Raw genomic sequence first — 21452 nt, 5'->3', positions numbered from 1 at the left:
TTTGGTATCTTGCCTGGAAGTTCATCAAGGCAGGGTGTAAGTTGAGAATGAGTTTATATGAAATAGTTTGTTTTTTCTTTCTTTCATCTCCCTCTCTCCCTCCCCCCCCCCCTCTCTCTCTCTCTCTCTCTCTCTCTCTCTCTATCAAACATAAACATTGTCATAGTTGAAACACTACGTGCTGCACAGACACACGTGTCACAGATACAAACGCAATGCGGGAAAATCGTCATTTGTCGTAGCGATTCAAAATGTGCCAAAGTCCGTTCTTGGGACAATGACTCGACTTCTAAAACTGTTTCTCTTTTAAATTATGTCCTATAAAACTGTAACACCGCGTTGTACTCCATAACATAGTTCTCTTTGGAACAGTTTTGAAACGAGTTGCTGATTTCTAAGTCAAACACGGTATACTTAACTCGTTGAGGACGAGTCCCGAGTATTCTCGGGCAAGTGTTAATGGGAAATACGTGTTGTAGCAAAATCAGCCCATCCTCATTAAGTTATTCTCGACTTACGCGTCGAACAAGAATGTTTCGTTGACTATACAATAATATTGTTCTTTACTCTCTTTTATAGTGGTAAGGAAGAAGTCACCTGTGTAATTTAAGATGAGATTACGTCTCAAGCAACTCTCTGTCAGCTTGTATTCCTTCAAACAGAATATCCAAAGGCCATTTTCTATGTAAACTAATGCACTTTCACTTGAAGCCATGAAATGTCGCTACTATAAACAATGCTAAATGTCACTACTCTCTGTCCTCTCCGATCGTATTCCATTCGTCTTCCTTCCCACTTCCCATTTGGCTTCTCATCTCAGCCCTACCTTAAAATATTTCGCTTCACTTGTCTATACATATAGTATGCTGTAATGCGTACTTTGAGACATTGTTAACAAACTGTGCATTATTTAGGTCCTCACAATGGTGATTAGCCTGCTCATTATCATGAGGATACTAGACGTAAATAAAGCGCTACAAAAATGCATTAAAACAATGTTGCTAGGCAGAACTGTTTCGACTGCTGCTGATTTTTGCTGAATGTATGAGCATAAACCCGTAAGGGTCCAAGTTTTACGCTGACATCAAATTTTTCTGCTATCTTTCACAACCTGTCACAACCTGTTCAACTGTTGATTCCTGAACGACATTTTCATCATATTATATATTCTGTTAAGTAGAGTCGTGTTACAACTTGACAATAAGCATGTCCCGTTTAGAGAGTCTCGTCTAATTGTGAGGCCCTATGGGCACATGATGCATGGGTACTCCTTTTTTGCCTACTGTGCGTTAAAACGAAACAAATATCCCCCATCAAGCTGGAAATTTCCCGTCAATCTATTTTGTTCCGATTGTCAGCTTTTATAGATAATCGATTCAGCTGCCAACAAAACAATCCCACCATTTTCATAAAAAAACCTCGGGGCTTTACCTCGGGGCTTAACACGGTGCTGCGCGTATTATGATCTCATTCTCTGATGTTTTCCAATGCACCCGTCATTGGAACGATCTTCCCTCATTGAATTTATGAAAAGTGGATGTCACGGAAACGATCATAGAATGATTGATTCAAGGCTAAAGTTCTTCGAAACATGAGATTAGGCTGTAAGCTTTAAGTACATGAAGTAACTGATATATATGAAAGGTAAAAGACAGAAAGAGTAATATAGTATATAAGATGAGACATTACGCTCATATTTACTTTATTAAGGAGACACATAACCTTAGCCAGACAATTTGATAGCAGGCTTTTTTACAGTGTTGAAATGAAATATAAATCAGAAATCAAATCAAAATGAGCTGAGCTCGGGACTACAGATCGCAGACTCGGGGCCCCACTGCCAGATGTCGTTCTTGGCTCAGCTTAAGAATCCCCGGGACTTGGAAATTCCCACTCGGTGTTAAGTTGTACATATTTGAGGGTCGAGTTCAGCACCCTGTTCCTTGAAAAAAAAAAAAAAAAAAAAAAACTATATTCACCCTTGTACAAGACTTTAGTAAGATATCCTCCATTCTTCCTCTCTTTATCTCACTTCAGGAGGGCCTCTTTTTTTTTGCGGAGTTTCAAGGAATGGAAAGGAGATAGAAACCATGCAAAGGTCCGCTTAGTCTTGCTGCTTTTTTCCTATGAAGCAGGGACTTTAAACCTATAGAGCTCAAGCTATTTTGACCCGGCCTTCCCAGGTCAAGGGGGGGGGGGGGAGAGGGGGCACATTGTACCCTTATATAGAACTTCTATATTGTGTTTCAACGTCTTATTTGTCACATGGGTAGAGCAACTCAAATTCTACATGACCGTAGATGTGAACTTTCTCAAGGTCACCCACTGAGGGCGCTATTAACCAAAATATAAAGAAATACATAGGAAATATGCGAAAAAACACGATTTTTTTTTTTGATAATTTTTGTCCCTAGTATTTTGGACCAATCATTTTCATATTTACCACAAATCACAAGCAAGTCAAAATTATTCATTGTTTGAGATGGTTAAAATTTCTCAAAGTCATCACACGGGGCGCTATTCATAATAGTATAAAGAAATGTATTTGACACCAATGAAGTATTGTTTGGGATAGGTACATGTATAGTTATCCCATTTCATATTTCATATTATCAAAATTTTGAGTTTGCAGAGTAACGATCCGATAAACAAATGTTATTATAGGCAACTGTGTGAAAGATTGAAAATGACACAAAATAAGATGATTATATTTGAAAAATACTGTTTTGTTAATCATCTCTTTTATAGATATTGTTTGATGCCTATGTCACATAAAAAAAGAAAATATAGGAAAACATCTAAGGGCTTTTCACAACCATAATTTCTTCATATTTTGCTAATTCGGCAAATTACAACCAAGAAAATACCCATTTCGTCCACTGTTGTATCGTTTACTGAAACTAAAACAGATAAACACACAAATCTGACTGATATGGTTGTGAGCTAACGAACAATATCACACATGGCTAACCTATGTGTCAAAATATTCGCAATAACAATTTAGGGAAAGTCACCAAATCTGGTTGAAATTCGATAAGGGACGTAGGAGTGACATTGAAAATATGTGCCCCCCTTGGGCGTAATAGGGTAAAAAAGGGGGATTCCCCCCACTACAGGAGAAGTGTAATCGAATTCGAGAGATCAGTCACCTTCAATTTTCTCTCCGAAGAGTTTCACGTGCACCCAGACTTCTGCACATATTGAGCATCCGTCTCTCAACATGATGAAAACAAAAAGGATCAACACGTTCATGAGAATATTCATGATGTCGGCATGGGTGTACAATGTATGTGTGTGTTAACAACAACTTGGAATACAGGCAGGTGATGTGTGTTTACAGCTTTAGTAGAAAGTGCATGGCTAATATTTCTTCTTTTTTTTTTTCTTTTACGAACTAAGAGAGGTAATTGTCTTCTCCCTTTTTCTCTCCCTCTTTCGTACGATTTCATTTACAAATCTCATGTTTCATGAGCGTGACAACCCGCAAAGTTCGAACGAATCACAGTAGACCGTCAACAAGTCTAAAGTTGGACATTCTCTTTCTCTCACCACCCCCTCAAAAAAGAGAATAAAGTCAAATATAATTTGAATTCAAGAGTTTTATCGCAAAATGGTCATAGCGCCATTTTTAAACATTTCAAAAAAAAGGTCCATCATCAGATAGAGCCAAATTGAACCTTTCCAGTAATACCTCACTTGAAGCATAACAAGGAATATTCTAGAAGATACGATTAAAAACGTCCTGTATTTTCTCATCATTTTCTTTGTTTTTTTAGCAGATTTAATCACAAATGTCTAAACTTCACAAGAATGGATTTAGCTCATTTTGTGATAAAACTCTTGAATCTATGATATTTTCTTGCATGAGAGGGAAGTGCATGAGATAATGATGTTTAGCAGCAAAAGGCAGTAGGAGCAGCCTTATTACACAAGTGATTGGTGTATAGATACGGCAAATCAAGAGCTGAGAAAAGTGACAAATTGCTCCACTTGTAGTATGTGTATAATGTGTTTGTATGTGTGTGTGTGTGTGTGTGTGTGTGTGTGTGTGTGTGTGTGTGTGTGTGTATGTGTGTCAAAGATATGGAGGCAGACAGACAAATAAGCAGACAGACAAATATATGAATGTGTAGTGAAAGTGAGTATGATGGAAGAGATTCATGTTACGTCTGCATGGCTGTGAAAGTGAACGACTCGACTTTAAATTCCTGAAATAATAATGCTACCGATTTGTAACGATAAGATATCTATGCCAATTTCTGATGGGGCTGTGTTTCAGGAACTTGGAAACCGAATAATCAGTGCATGGGTGGGACAGCAGAGTACATGGTGCCAGGTAAAAATGGCAGGGGTAAAAATGGCAGAGGTAAAAATGGCAGGGGTAAAAATGGCAGGGGTAAAAATGGCAGGGGTAAAAATGGCAGAGGTAAAAATGGCAGGGGTAAAAATGGCAGGGGTAAAAATGGCAGGGGTAAAAATGGCAGGGGTAAAAATGGCAGATGTAGAAATGGCAGAGGTAAAAATGGCAGAGGTAAAAATGGCAGAGGTAAAAATGGCAGAAGTAAAATGTCACAAGTAATGAGAGCGATTTCGTCAGATATAAACGTATGAAGAGGTTTTGAATGATAACCTAGTCAGAGCAAACTGTATTTATCGAATTATCAAATCCAAATTGCAGATTTGAAGATTATTGATTTAATTATGTTTTAAAAAGATTAGAACACTCCCATTTTTCTGAGTTTGATTCAAGTGCAGTGGCGTAATCTGTCTGTTTGCAGAGAAATAATAAACCAGCTAAGAGCCTAGTAGGCCTATGGGAAATTATTTGTATTATTAATTATTATTATTATTATTATTATTATTATTATTATTATTATTATTATTGTTATTATTATTATTATTATCATTATTATTATTATTATTATCATTATTATTATTATTATTATTATTATTATTATTATTATTATTATTATCTAACATATAAGGGGGTTCCAGCAATGCTGCAAAGCCCTTAAACAGTATAATCCTACGTTGTTTCGCCCAATGAAGTTATCACACACACACACACACACACACACACACACTCACACACACGAACCCACTTTTGGTATAAACATATACGCAGATACATACTCTCACATATACACACTCTTACACAAACGAATTCCGCTCACGTCCAGGCTAGTATATTGTCATTATTTTTCATTTTTTGAACTGTTTAGTGTAAAGAAGTGAAGGAGACATAGTCGAAGCAAACCGCTAATTTTTCACTTGTTCAATATTATTTTCTCACATTCAGGTTTCGTATGAGCCTATTAATCTCACAAGGCCTGATCACGACATAATGTAGAAGTAAAAATACAAAACGCAAAAAAAAAAAAAAAAATGCAGCAGATGTATCGGCAGACATAAGTAAGCTCTTGCAAAATATTTTATTACGTTGTTCAAGTATCACATGGCGTAAAAACAAATATTAAAGCTCTTGCAAAATATTTTACTACATTGTTCAAGTATCACATGGCGCAAAAACAAATATCTCGAAGTTTAATGAACACTTGTCTTTGTGGTCACTTTACAAACTTATGCCTACTACAAATGGAGACGAACTTTAGCAATAAACTGTTCTAGTGAGAGTAAAAACTGATAGTTTGCCATGGGATTTCTTTCAATCATTGTTGAACGAATCCGCAGGCGAAAAAATGTAAATGTTTGATGCCTTTCAAACTTAGCTGTTGCTCCAAAGTCAGATTCCATTATGTTATCAACATGTTGTGTTGCCAAAGATTGGTAGATTCAGCCACCGAAAATGACGTTGTTCCCTCGTTATACAACAACAGTAAGAAAATCCAATCCAATCCCATCCAGGTAGATTGAAATCACCGCCTATGACTACCATGATCGCGATTCAATTTACACAGGGATCGCTGAAGCTCTGCAAGACTCTCTTTACATGTGCCGCGGGGAGAAATGTAACACTGCCCTTTTAAATTTCTCCCAGTGGTAACAGAAACAGTAAAAGATCCCTGCCAATTTTTCACACCTGCATGTCTGTTATCAAGCAATTTTATTTTCAGAAGTTTGCACATTTTTAAAATACTTATTAACATAGTATGGACCTACCAGATCTAAAGTAAGTTTGATATTTTACTGACAAGATACCTGTAGAGCTGTATAGTGGTTAATATGTCCATTTTCAGGTGTACCGAGGCTCATCTTTTTACTGATATAATTGGATTGTTGACTGGCCGAGCATTTTTCAAGTTACATGAGTGTCCCATATTTCTCCCCGTGTCCCATTTCTCCCCGGTCTCCCCCGTGCTTTATTTCAGGAGAAGGCACGAAAAGCGCGTAATGCGAGAAAGGTGTCAGAAACGTGAAGAAAAAAAAAAAGAAATCTTCCTCGTCCTCTTGCATTTCAACGACTAAATTCTTATCAATGGCATTCTTATCTCTAGCATTTTGACCACTGACATTTCGACCACTACTGACAACTTACCTCTGACATTTTAACCACATAATAATTTACCTCTGCCATTTTTACCGCTGCCATTTTTACCTCTGGCATTATTACCTCTGCCATTTTTACCTCTGCCATTTTTACCTCTGCCATTTTTACCTCTGCCATTTTTTCCCCTGCCATTTTTACCCCTGCCATTTTTACCCCTGCCATTTTTACCTCTGCCATTTTTACCTCTGCCATTTTTACCTCTGCCATTTTTACCTCTGCCATTTTTACCTCTGCCATTTTTACCTCTGCCATTTTTACCCCTGCCATTTTTACCTCTGCCATTATTACACCGAACCGAGTACATGACAGTATGTATACACTGCTTGAAATAGATGACCCACTTGTAGCCATAAAAAGAAGAGTATAGGCTCAGATAGTAGAACGAAACACAAGTTTTGATCAACTTAAGCGTTTGAATGAGATGACCCGTCCATGTTAGTTTATCACAAACATGCCGTTGTGGGCAAGAGTTCCTTTATGTTATTCATATCTTTCTTAACTTCAAGATTGTATAAGACTAATAGGTCACGTGCCATTAATTATCGGCGCGATACAGATACGTCACAGACGAGATAAGATTATGCATTGCCATCCAGACACAACGATGTTCGGAATACAAATCGAGGTCATTGTGTGTCATTGTTGGCAGCGTAATAGCTATTAGGAAAATACATCTTAAAGGGATAGTGTAGTTTTGGCTGAGATGGGGATTCAGGTTTTAGCTTTTTGCGAGATGACTCATTTTAAGAGCATACAATTCTAAGAGGAATTCTAGGTATATTTAAGGGAATTGGTTTTGAAATGGCTGAGCTATTCAAAAACAAAGCAAAACAGAGTGGTCCTGGTAAAAGTTTGGACCAACCTTTTATTAGGACCATTTTGTTTTCCTTTGTACAAGAATATCTCAGCCACATTCAAACCGATTTTCTTCAACTTTGGATTCCCATGGTGCTGCTTTACAAATACCTAATGTGTTGGTTTGGGGTTTTTTTTTCACACCTCGTGTTATTTTCGAAAGATAAACAATTAGTGCTTATACAATGACACCCGTGATCATCAGTATGCTACCGTAACTGCGTATAGCTAGTATCTTCATTCGCTTTAAGCCGTGTCGTGTATGAATGCGAGGTTACGGTTTTAAGACTGAGAGGTAGAGAAAAATAAAGAAAACATGATTCCACAGATTATTGTACGTTACGTAATCGGGAAAGTCGGTGAAGATGAATACAATTGTACCTGCAAAAATGAGCTGTCACTTTGAAATATTCCAAGGCCGCGTGTATATATAGCTACGTGAAGATAAGGTCTCGCTGTCTTTACAGTCAAACAGTTTTACTATCATGGCAATAGATGAACGTATCACACGAAAGCACTGCAAAGGATTTTCCGTTTGGTTTACACAAGGAGGTACTAGCTTTACATCTCAAACCTTCAAGTAATGGGGGGGGGGGGGGGTCTTTCCTGCTGAGAAGAAGGCAGTGTTCACAGTGTGAAAAATCAATAGTGTAAAATCTCTTCACACTGTTCAATTCGAGCGTTATAGCATCGTGAACACATTGTGAACCATTTATTTACAGTGTGAAATAGAACATTACTATGTGAACACTCTGTAAAAAAACAAAAAACACGCCACAGTATCAAATGATCTTCACACTGCTAAATTCGACGTTTTCACATAGTCGACTATAGCCGACACATAGTGAACACTCTGTGGTACACTGTGCTCTTTCCAGCAGGGAATTGCTGGAATCCCCGTCTTGTCAAAGGTATATTGGCAACTCTGAATATTTTGTATACCATAAATTATATTGAAAAAAAAAGATCCTATGGGACTCGATGAACTCATTAGATCTGAGCATGATGAAAAAAAAATATATTTGCTAAACTCTGGCAATTTGGAGAGAAGAAGAAAAAGTAACATGGCCTCAGGTTTTTTGCCTATTCACAAATCGTGTACGAAAAAAAAAAAACAAAAAAACAACTCAACAAAGCAAACGCCAAAGGATGTCTCGCCTGCATGTCGTAATCTTCTACGGTTGAATAACTTGACACAGATTCCAAGCAGGGGGTTGCCATAAAGATCTGAAGAAGTTGAAGAAATTTACCCTTTTGACATTTGACATTGTCAGACCTTACCATTATTGAAACTTCGATACACCTATGCTGACATCTATCATGGTAACTCACTTCTGTGGAAAATTATTGAAAGTGCACCAAAATGTTTTGAATATATTGTCTTTCAATGCAAGTTCATTGACCTTTTGACGTGTGACCTTGTCGGACTTCAACAACTTTCGAACTTGACCGGCATTTATAGGTGATGTAACTGCAGTGGTGTGAGCTTTGTGATCATAGCTCTTTTGAGATCATAGCTCTAAGAGCTAGAAAGTTATTTAGAGTACACAAAACAGTGCTTATCAGGAGAAAATAAAAAGTTCATTGATTTTTGACCTTTTACCTTCTCGGAATTCACCCCTATTTGATCTTGAACTGCCTTCTGAGGTGATGTAACTGTGGCGTGAGTTTCGTGGTCATAGCTCAAAGCTGTGGAAAGTTAACGAGAGTACACCACAATACTACGAGGCAGTGCTAACCGTGTATTAAAAGTTCATTGACCTTTTGAGCTTTTACCTTGTCGAACTTCATCAATATTCGAACTTGACCGGCATGTTCAATTGATATACCTGTCATTAGTGGTGTAAATTTGTTCTTCATATCTCAAGGCTGTGAAGAGTTATTGAGAGTAGACCTACATCACAATACTATAGTAAACAGCGCTTATCGGGCAAAGTGCATTGACCTTTGATCTGTGACCTTTTCTCCCTTCATCAGTGCTTCTGGATCACGTGGTATATCTTAGCCACTTCTTCATTTCAATTTTGAATACATTTAACTTTCTTTCATGTTTGCTGCGTTAGTGACTGAATAATATATTTTTGTTTGGGCTAAATTCTAATTTGGTTATCAACTCAGCTTTGTTTTGTTTTATACGTGAATCCCTGCTCTTCCTTCCTCGTTCTTCACTGTTCTTCGTTGTCCAGTAACTGCGTTTGTGCATTTTTCTTCATTTCTATTATTTCAGTGTTTTGTTGTTGTTGTTGTTGTTGTTGTTGTTGTTGTTGTTTCGTGTCACCGCGTGTATATCCTCTCTTTTAGTCACATTTTCCTGGTATACAGGGCCAAATAGTGTCTGTGCCATAATATTACTATGTTATGATATATTTTACATGTATGCATTCTAAGATCATAGTAAACATTGTTTACGGTATGTTTATCAGCATCATATATCAATGATAATGTACAATGGTATATAGATGAATTTAATATGAATATATTTCATTGGTATATTACTGCTACTGTTGTTTTCATTCCAGTGTTCCACTTCCTACAAGCTTGGCTTTTTAGTGCATGGTACACTCTTTTCCCTCGTTATGATAAATTTTTATGATAAATTTTGTTGTTGTTGTTGTTGTTGTTGTTGTTATTGTTGTTGTTGTTGTTGTTGTTGTTGTTACCATGACGAAGTGTGGATTGTTTCTTTCTTTTTTTGTTGTTATAATATCATTCGTGCATGCACTTCATATTGTGTTCGATGAACTGTCCTTATCAGATGAATGAAAGTCAAATTGACAACTTGTAGAGTTTTGAATGATGGAAATAAATAAACCATCGAATTGAAAGTCGTCGTGTCGAGTGATAAGCCTATTGGGAATTAAAAAAATGTCGGAGGATTCTCTAATGAGGTCATCTCGCAAGTGTTTGTGTGCACAAGACTAGTGTTTCGCGAAAACATGGAAACGATGAGAGTGTCATACTATATAATAATATTTCCTCGAAAACAGGTCATATCGATCGAAAGTACAAACACCCAATGGAGCCATGGTAGGCATGCTTCCCTATAGTACCTAATTCCTCGCATTAATTTTGCTAATAGGGTGAAGGAAGTCATGCGAAACGTGAAACGCAAATGATGGTGTAAAGAAAATAAATGTGCAGGAAAAGTCAACAACGAATGTGGAAGCAACAGGGAAAAATACGGGGGGGGGGGGGCAGGATCCCTGATGTTGATACGAACTTCGCCTATAATAGTATAGCTCTGATACTATACAGTCGCCCATGTATATAATATCACTTCTAAGCGCCCGTCAGTGTTTATGGATGCTGCGATGTACATTGTCTTTGACCCTAAATGTATGATTCCGCACTGTCACTGCATTAAGTACCATTCTGTGCAGGGGTACACGTTGAAGTATCCTATTTTAGAACAGTCCAATAGTTACGCACTCGCGCATGAAGAGATGCAAAAAAAGTGAGAAAACAAGTATTACAATACTCTAAACTTTGTCAACACTCGATCTGCTGTATCATTATGAATGGCAAGTCGAAAATGGAATGCATTTTGGAAAGCAGGGTGTATAAAGTGCATCATGGAACACTGTAGAAGTTGTGTTGAATTGTTGTGTAGAATGGGCTTACGTATCTTTCAACCCTCTCTCCCTCTCTCTCTGTCTCTCTCTCTCTGTCCCTCTCACTTTATAGAATAAACACGGTGCCTTGAACCGCTTAGCTGCGGCATGGATCACACGCACTGTTGAGCTAGAGGCATGCATGTATATTGACAATGGTATACTGTAAAATACATGCTCACTTCTTTCAGTTTACCCATTATAAACATGTCTTCTTGGCATCGTTGATTCCAACCCCTATAATTATGATTATATAAATATATATATATATATATATATATATATATACAATAATTATATATCATTTTTTCAACCCTTGCGCTTTTCCGAAAAGGAGGAACAGTAAGAGGAATGATGTCAAAGCTACGCACCGATTTCTCCTTCCTTTCTCATATATCACATATGATTTATATGTATATGTAGATTATATATATATATATATATATATATATATATATATATATATATATGCGTGTGTATGTATGTATGTGGGTGTGCGTGAGGAGGTGTATGCATCTAACGTGTACATAAACTTGTATGCTAACATATTTATGTTCGTACAAGCATGGCATATCTTATTGAAATATCCGCCCGCATAACTGCATGCATGAAATACACGCTTTCATTCCTTAAATATTGATATTTAGTGACTTTACCCAAAATATTAAGTCGGCCAAAACCGAATGGAAGTACCACATTGCCAAATTCGCGTGTGTTTGGTCTTAGGCCCTCACATTCCGGAAGTCGGGCTACGGAAGTTCCGATTCCCTATATCTGTCCATTATATACCATCTGATAATGTCCGGTGATAATGGGTTGTGACGCACGTTACTTGTTTATATATAAGGTGTAATGATAGTGTAGGTCCTGGTGGTGACAGTAAGTCCATAAAACGAATGAAAATTAACTGTACTGCACAAATTTGGTGTGTGATAATAATTGGATGACAGCTTAAAGGGGATGGCTAGTAACTGATCAGTGGGAATCAGTGGAAATGCTGGAAAATGATTGTTCAGAATGGTCTCATATTCAAGAAATGTGCAGTTTAAGGTTTCCAGGTTAGCATGCCTGTACATCAGTGACGGGGCGATCGTTAACGGCCCGTTAAGGATATATAATGTACTCTCAAATGAATCCCACAAGGATTTGAACAATCATCCCCCAGCATTCCCACTGATTCCCACTGATCAGTTACTAGCCATCCCCTTTAACTAGAAACGTGACGGTGCCACTTGAGACCAATGACCATCTAGGGAGAGGGGCTGAAGAAACAGTGGTCATTCTCGTTTACTGGACATCGCGAGGTATAATTATTGTCATGAAGACAATGTTTTGGACAGTCATGATAACATGAGGAATGGATGGATGAACGAATTGATGAATGTCACGAAGGAACGAATGTCATACACTGATGAATGAATGGATGAATGTCATGAATTAATGAAAGAAAGAAAGACAGAAAGAAAGTATGAATGAATGAATGAATGAATGAATGAATGAATGAATGAATGAATGAATGGATGAATGAATGGATGGATGGACTGATGAATGAATGACAATACTAAGAGTAAATAATGTTAAACGGTTTTTTTAACATCATCACCGACTATAGTTAATTGTCCTGTCCGAATAGTTTGGTGAAAGGCGTTACGAGCATATCTGGACATACCTTACAATTGATACATGCTTATGTCACATAGAAATCAAATTACGAAATAATTATACAGCAAGTGTCATGGTTTTGATAAGTACTCACAAGTTCTCTCCGTTCTCTCTGTGCATCGCTATCGAATAGCCAAAATAGCTCGTATTCCCCGGGATGCTCTGGACAACGGGTGCTTGGGTATCCATATTAAAGCCACCGACTCCAGCTAGAGACATGCAGAACAGGACCACCGCCTTCAACGGGTTCGCCATCCTCAACAAGTTTGAGCCAACGAAGTCCACAAGAACCGATGTCCGGCAACTCCGACCAAAGACAACAACTTGGTGGAGAGAGTTGTATACGCTCTGACGGGTTTATAAAATCAAAATCCCAAACATTTAAACAGGCAGAGAATCACTGCATCGTAGTTTCACGCTGGGAAGAGAAACAAGAGATAAAACAAGCTATTGTACGTCCAGTACCAGTAAAAAGAAGAAGTGGGACTTGCAAAGAACTCGGAACCAGTGGGTATGGTGGTCCGTTCCGGGAAAGCCAGCAGCCTACAGCAATGTTCAGACTGGCGCTTGGAGTTGGTTAGATTCTGGAGCAGTACTGCGGGTTGAATGAAAGGAACTCACTGCGTGGAACAGCTGTGCAGCCCAGTGAATATTGCAGCGCAGCGAGTAGGCCTGTATCAGTGGGCGCCCTATACAATAGCGAGGTCCTGGGGATAGATCACTCGTCCTGTGAGCCAAGCTGCAGCTCAGTGGCAGCGAACAAAACATCGCTGAACTCAAGCGTAACTCTGATTACATGGGACTCCACAGTGGTTCTTGGCTCTTAGTTCTAACTTTTCTTCCCAGCCCCCCCCCCCCCCCATGTTTTTCTCTCTCACACACAGGGACATACACACAAAACATTTAATCTTTTTTTAAATCTATCTGCAGATCTTGCGTGAGTGTTCGTTTCTAACAACTAATATTATCAAAATGGACGTTTTCGAATTCTTTTCCTTGCACCATCAGATCTATTTCCTTGTTTTACTGTATAACCCCTTTAAAAAAAAAGGAAAGACATTACATATTATTAACATTGGACCGAATTACCAGAAGGAAATGGATAGGAAATAGGTACCGGAGTTTAACAAGCATCCCCCAGCTGGGCTTATTCACACTCTCTTTGTCTATAATAGGCAGCCATGCACCTGCACCGGAAGTTCCTGCTTCCTAATCAAATTGGACTTGTGTAAGGTTCTTAGAGTGCTAAAGCAGGTCCCAGAGAAACCCACACCACCCCCCATTGCTTGCACTTGTTCCTGCAATTATATCAGACAAGGGTTGTTTCTAACCCGCCCATACCAGCATGGATCACAAATTTTGTTTGAGGAGAGTAAAGTGATGTCAAACTAGAATGGTTACCTTATTTATGAGAATGCAAAAGTTTATCACCCACTTTCCAAGAATCTATAAGTCTGTCTTCTTGGCTTATCATTTTCCCCCTTAACTCCTATCTGCGTTCTGCTTTCTCTCCTTCTTCTTGGCACTGCTTTCACATTCCCTTAAAATACAGTCCCATATTTCTTCCCATACACAGTATTTTTGTGTGTCTGTTTGTCTAATCTTACAATGTCATATTGGCTACATCATCACATTAAGTTTATTATTCATATTTTCTAATTTTACACTCCATCCTATCGTTTCCTATTTTGATATCATCTGATTCCTATACTTTCAAACAATCTTTAGCCCCCCCCCCCCTTTTTTTTTTAAACGACACGATTAATCTTTCATTACCTGTCGCGACAGTTGTGGCAGGGCGATGTCTTCTGTCTCTCTGACAATATTGCGCGCACACAACATTGTTACTGGTGTCTCACTTTTAAAGAGCGCCCTCATATGGTAGCTGTTTGGATACAGAAAAGAGTGGGATTGCATTCTCATTGCCTGCCAGAACTGAAAATGAAATGCCAAAGTGAATTAAAAAAAAAGGAAAACCAATATCTTTCGTATCTTTATGCAGATGACCTAATTTCACTCCAGCCCTGAAATTTGCAAAGGAATGGGAAAGGAATTAATCAGCTCAAACTCCACTCAAGGGTCCAAAAGTTTCCCAAAGTGGAAAAAATTACACGTTTTATGCAACAACAAAAAAAATCGAAACCAAAACAAACAAACAAATGTACTAATCCCCTTAAAACTGAAAGAGACCTAGCCCAGGCTCCAAGTGAGGTGCATTCCATAATCATCGGATTCACCCTAATTAACCACACCTAAGTAGAATTGGCGATTGCTTTTATGTTATGATTTTTGAAACAGTTATTAGTATTTCGTTATATTGTTGGGCTATTAAAGGTAATCGCTGGTCTATTCTATTTGCATGATCATTTTCATGTCCAGTACCGGTACCTATTTGACCGCGACGATTCTACGTTTACAGTGATTCTAGGTCGGGTGACGTCATGACTTGCGAACAGGTTTCATACTTGGTGAACATGACAAGTGGACTACAACTAGTCGGCTTCCCCACAGAAAGGGAAAGGCGTCCTCGTTCAGTCCACATTAAAGGTATTATTTACCATTTGCAGATGAAACAAAAATTAAGCTTTAGTGCTTCAAAATAGTTCTAAAATATGAGTTAGGGATAGAAACAACCAATGTAAAAGTTTGAATCAGTATGATTAATGTTAAGTATTGTTAAATACACAAAATGTGAACAATAGTTATAATAAAAACTGTTTATCGACTAAACAGTTATGGTTTGGTGATAAAAATGGTGATATCTCCACATATTTTAGGCTATTTATTGCAAAATTTTTACGTGGTAGGATGTTTTGTGATACAACTGACCTACACATATGCATCAAATGTGATATCTTGAACATTACATTTTGAAATCACTGCTCCCAATGGTAAACTGTACCTTTAATCGAATAGCCCTCTTTGTTCGGCAGGTCCTCGTTGAAATGAACCTGGTTATCGCCTCGCCAAAGCGACTTTTGCTCAAATTTGAGGAGAATTGCCCGTACCCCCCCCCCCCCCCCACCTATACCTCCACTTCTTTCATAATTCAACACCGGAAACAAGACAATCAACCATTTCCGCCCCCACCCAGGCCACATTGCTCTCTCTGATTTTTTTTTTTCTTTCTTTCTTTCAATTGACAAAATCTTAAGCCTGATATGTCGACCGTCAACCTTAATGATAAAGAGCATAAAGGTCTATAAAGAATTCAAAGCTTATTTGATGGAAATTGGTTTTGAAGTGGTAAAAACAAAGAATACCAGAGTAGTCCTATTAAAAGGTGGGTCTCGCCGTTTTTAAGAACCTCTTTTTTTTGGATATCTCAGTCATTTCAAAGCCATTTTTCATCAAATAATCTTCGAATTCCTGTCAGAATTTTCCTTATTTCTTTTTCACAAGAGGCTTCTCATTATCTCATAAAAAGATTGGGAAACCTGAAGCTCCATTTCAACCAAACCGATATCAACCCCTTAAACATCTTGTTCACGGATGTCCACAGTGAGCTGTATTACAAAACCGGGCATCAAGTTATACCCTTTGCTATAGCAAGTAATCTCTGTCACGACAATGTACGGCCACCTGTTTACCACTGTGTATTCTAATTGTCAGTAGTGGTGCTGTAAAACAATAAGGATGACGGTGACGGAAGCCGGAAAAAAAGGGGGAAATGGAGAAACAGAGAAAAATAAGGAAATAGGATTATCAGGCCAATCCTTATCACATGTTCTCTCAGTTTTGTCATTCTAACTTTTGCATCCGGAAATAGTCTGCTCAACCCCAGTCGATTACATCTTTCGTTTCATTTCCGACTAGCACATTCTGGCTTTTTTGTTTTGTTTTGTTTTGTTTTGTTTTGTTTTGTTTTGTTTTTGTTTTGTTTTTTTGTTTTGTTTTTTGTTGTTTTTTGGGGGGTGTTTTTACATTGGCTGTCCAGTAGTACGTAGGACGTCTCATGCGCGAAACAGATCTCACAAAAGCAAAAAACCTCACATGTATGGAGATACAACAACAAAGTGAATAACATAGCATCATTAATGACAGCCGTATTCTATCCCCTATTTTATGAAGAGAGAAATTCAAGATTAGCAAATAAACATAAAGATAAAAGGGAGGAGGGGTTAGAAGACAACAAAACAAAAATCGACCGACGCTCCAGCGTTATTCTCTCATGCACATTTTTAACGTACGACGGAGGTGGCGCTAAAGCATAAATGTTCTGCGTTGACTGCCTTCACACCAGCCTTTATGTGATGTTTTGTTTTGTTTTTGTTTTTTAATAGGGATGAGGTAGTAGAGAAAAATAATAGAATACCATCTAGCAACCCAATAAGGACACATTAGTGTACTTTTCCTGATATATAGAAATCATCTACTTAAAATCATAATTTATGGAGAATGTTTCCCAGTATACACAGCAATATTATTTCCTTTTCCCTACTTTTTTTGAATTGAAAACAAATAAACAGGCGTTAAACAAACTTCCGGATTCATGTTTATCAGCAAACAGAGTACTCGAATAGGGACGCGTTAGTGGCATTCGGATTCATGCATTGGGCAGACGTGCGTTCATAACTTTGCTGTGCTTACAAACATGATTATAATCGTGTCATAATGCCTTATTCGTGTATTATTACTACGTGGATACAGCTGACATAGTACACCACTGTGAGCAGATGGTAATTTTTTTTTTTTTAAAGACAATTACGAGTTCTTTTACACGATTCCCTGAATTTCAGAAGTTGACCGGTGTGGTTTTATTACGTGAGCATTCAACCCAGAATATTTCCTGGCAGTCTGAACTCGCCTGCAAGCATTTGATTTTATTTCCCTGTCAGTGAAATTTCAATATTCGTTATCATGTCGTTGGTATGGTTTTTTCTTTTTTTTTCAGAAGAAAGTGGACGAAGATGACCCCCTCCCCCCCCCCCCCAAAAAAAAAAAAAAAAATGTTCAATTCAGCGAGAGCCATTAATGTGATGGTGCAGTATCGTTGTTTCAGCAGTGAATCACATTAAACTAAGAAGGGTCAAAATAGCACGTCACCTGTTGAAGAGCGCACCGATTATTGTTTGATTTTTCAAATCTTCAAGATTTTCAAATCTTCAAGATCTTCAAATTTTTACAGCGTGCTAAATGTGTTATCCATTCTTCTATACTAGAGCCCTTATATCATACTTTTATTGACTTCACTTTTACTGACTTTATTCAAGTGTTCCAGAGATGTTTTGGTTGATGTCTCTTCTTTTTATTTTCTTGTTTGAAGAGATATGTTAGTGCATTCAATCGATGAAAGTTTCTTCAACTCAGACAAAATTTAGAGAACATCGACAAATCTCCTTTTATTGACATAAGTTTTTTTTTGACTCAGAAAAACTTTTCAAGGTTAACCTCTTCTTTCTCCCATTTCTTTTCATGTTTCCCATAAAGAGCATCAAGACGCTACAACAGTGCTTTAAATACCAGGAGCTACTGTCATGACTGTTGTCGCTATTGTTTTTACTATCATTATTATCATAATCATAATATCATGATCTTGGTGAGAAGAAAACAGTAGGCAGTGTAAATTTATTTAATGGACCGGTGATTGATCCAAGAATAGTAGACAGGTTTTTCTTCGCTCAATTGCACCAACTATTGATAGGTCGACTGGTTTCTATTGAATTTAGACAAAATCAAAGCTGTCTGTCTGACATCGGAGGAAACGAAAGGAAAAGCAGACATGACTGATTTCCTGGGGAAAAAAAAGTCTCGCCGAGGTTTCCAAATCCTCCGTGTTTGAATCATGTTTGTACCTGCATGCTTGTATTGTAACTGGGGTTGAGGGAAGGTGAGTGCCTTACTAGGATAATAATGTCAAAAGATCGACAAAAGAAAAACAACAGCCAAGACATCTCAAAACTTATATTTATAATGAGCATTCCACAGGAAGAACGTAAAAGTCTGTATGTTTTTTTTTTTCTTCTTCGAATCAGAGTTAACCTAAACAAACATGCTGTAGTTCATTCTGACAGTCTGTTTACAGTGGCTGGTTTCCATGGCAACCAGGCGCCGGATGGGGTTTCACCTAAGACTTTCCGCGTGGGCTTCAGTTCGAGGCCAGACAATTCTTGTCTCGTGTCCACAGATCCGGAGTAGCCGCTTCTAGGTGTGATTGCACACCTTATTTCGGGAATCTGCCAAAAAGTTCACCTGCTTGTTGGTTTTTTTTTTTGTTTGTTTTTTTTTAAACCGGAACTTCGTCAATTCGGAAAAAGAAATACGGTCTTCTTCTTCATTGAGCATTCACGGTCAACGACTTTTCTAATTTCGGTTAGATGCGAGATATAGTCCAGAGCTCAGTCCACAGATATTATGTAGAGTGAGTGAGAGGGATAGAGTGGGGATCACTGAACCCTTTAAGTTTAAACTGCGTTAGTGAGGTGCAATTTCACTGGGAATGTGTCACATGTAGTTGTTGGCGCGGTTGACTGTCGAGTTGTTTGGCGGGCATCATCAGTCTCCAAGAATGGCTCCTTGCTTGAATAACGTACTGATTGCGAGGCTAAATATCGTGTTCGTGACTGCGCTGCTCGCAGACCACATCGTGGGCCAAGCTGCTGCCTCACCAGCCGGCAGCTTGAGTTCGTCATCCCAGTTGGGGACGGACTCTTTCGAGACGGATGACGGGTCCGACACCGAGCAATGGGCGAGAGCGAATGAAGGGAACCAAATGGACACGACAATGCATCGGACAATGAGTGACTGCTCGTGTGAGGTCGTCCGCAAGGCGATGAGCGATATCCGTGAGACGAGAAACGCTTGCATCGATGTCGCGAGCTTCTTCGACAACCAAGACTCGAAGGTCCAGACTCTTGAGCTGGCCGTGGAAGGACTGGCAAGTATGATCGAACAGATGCATGGAGACGGGTCACACCAGTACGAGAGTTTTTACGAACAGACCACCACCAAAGCACGTAAGTCACCTGACATAGATAGATAGATACACACATACACACGTACAAGCATACATACATACATACATGTATTGCAAAAGCTTTATACACGTACTTTTAGAATTTGAGGACTCAATTTGAAAGAAAGAAGATGTCATTGCATAATAAACATAAAAAGGTGTCTGTCTTTGTGTTGAGAAGTTGGAGGCGGTGGATTTTTTTTTACCACCTTTCTTGCACATCAGTGCATATAACTTGGTGCGACATCTGTCAAACAGGAAAACCGTAATAGAGTGAAGGTAAACAGAAGCAGATATAGAAACGTTTTGCGGACATGACTGCGTTGTAGCGATTATCTTAAAGGATAGTGTGGATGCTATCATTTTAAAAGGAAAGTGACATGAGATACGGCAGTAGACTATAATCCTGACAAACTACCTGAGGCCTGTTGTGAATATTGACAATTATTTCACTTTCGTTACCTCAGCACCCTCACCAACCATTGCAATGCACGGTATTCCTACTGTCAGTTTTCAGTTATTGTTTTCTCTGTACAAATTCACATGCATTATTTCTTTTGCTAAAGAAAGTGAGATTTATGTTTATATACTATTATTTTACTGTCGAAAAACGAAATCAATTTGAATTTGAACTTGAACTTGAATGTTTAGAATGATATGATGATTTCTTACAACATGTCACAACGTCAAAAGTGAGATACTATGGCTCGAATTCACGAAGGTGGTACATGGACAATTTGTATGGAGCGCCAAGTGTCGCATGGCCTACAATATATTTCATCGACGAAGTGACTGATTTCGTAACAAAATAGGCCATGCGACACTTGGAGCTCCATACGAATTGTCCATGGTTTAAACCGTGGTTTCAATTGAACCACCTTCGTGAATTCGCGCCATTGTCACCGTTGGACAAAACATGGAAGCAAATAAAACAAGTGCATTCCTTTCATATCATTGCTAATCTACAGTATTTTAATCTTTTATTCTACGTTTCCATGTCGCCTCGGATGTACAAACCAGACGCGCACAAAATTCTATTATATAGATACCTTTGTTTATGATTTAACGTTTTATGATAATTCACCGATCCCATAATCGATCATTACAATTCCTGGTTGGTGACATAAACCGAACGCATAGAATAGAAATAGTGCCTTTGGATCTGTGGTTGAGATACGTAGACGGCAAGACTCTTGTATAACCTGCTTATCAGATGTAGAGCGTGGGAAGATTGCAAAGTGATGGAGAAATATTTACGGAATGGAAACTGCGAAATAAGAATGAGTAAGAATGATTCCAAGATAAGATTCTCGATACGCATTATATAAAAGACATTTGCACTTTCATGCCAAATATCATGAACCAACCAAATCCATAAACTGTCATTTCTCAGGCAGCTGCTGAAAATCAAACCTTGGTGAAAGGGAGAATGGAAATCTTAACTGAAAATCTTAATGTCCATTCTTTCTCATTGTTGTGACGTCTTTTTAGTATAATAATGCTTCTATGTTATTTTCACTGTAGAAATAGTGAACGACGCAGTGATTATTTCCAAGATATTAAAGGGGATGGCTAGTAACTGATCAGTGGGAATCAGTGGGAATGCTGGGGGATGATTGTTCCCATTCTTGTGGGATTCATTTAAGAGTACATTTATATCTATTGTTGTGTGAAAATTATTTATTTCAAAACGGTCTCATATTCAAGTAATGTGCAGCTTAATGCCCGTCACTGTACAGGCATGCAAACCTGGAAACATTAAACTGCACATGACTTGAATATGAGACCATTCTAAAGCAAATAATTTTCACAGGACAATAGATATATAATGTCTTCTTAAATGAATCACACAAGAATTGGA

The 21452-nt window shown here is 38.2% G+C and overlaps 1 protein-coding gene across 1 annotated transcript in view; it reads right to left on the bottom strand.

Moving 5' to 3' along the window:
• The window catches only part of LOC140244054 (integrin alpha-8-like), a 69774-nt gene extending 56705 nt beyond the window's left edge, over positions 1–13069 (bottom strand). The window contains exon 1 of the mRNA XM_072323705.1: positions 12731–13069. Within this exon, the coding sequence (XP_072179806.1) occupies positions 12731–12891 (161 nt within the window). The 5' untranslated portion in view covers positions 12892–13069. The remainder of the gene's footprint in view (positions 1–12730) is intronic.
• Positions 13070–21452: the final 8383 nt, after the last annotated feature.

Source organism: Diadema setosum, chromosome 20 (genome assembly GCF_964275005.1).
Source record: "Diadema setosum chromosome 20, eeDiaSeto1, whole genome shotgun sequence".
NCBI lineage: Eukaryota > Metazoa > Echinodermata > Echinoidea > Diadematoida > Diadematidae > Diadema > Diadema setosum.
The sequence above is the reverse complement of the archived record's forward strand: the minus strand, read 5'-3'. Positions and strand labels throughout refer to the sequence as shown.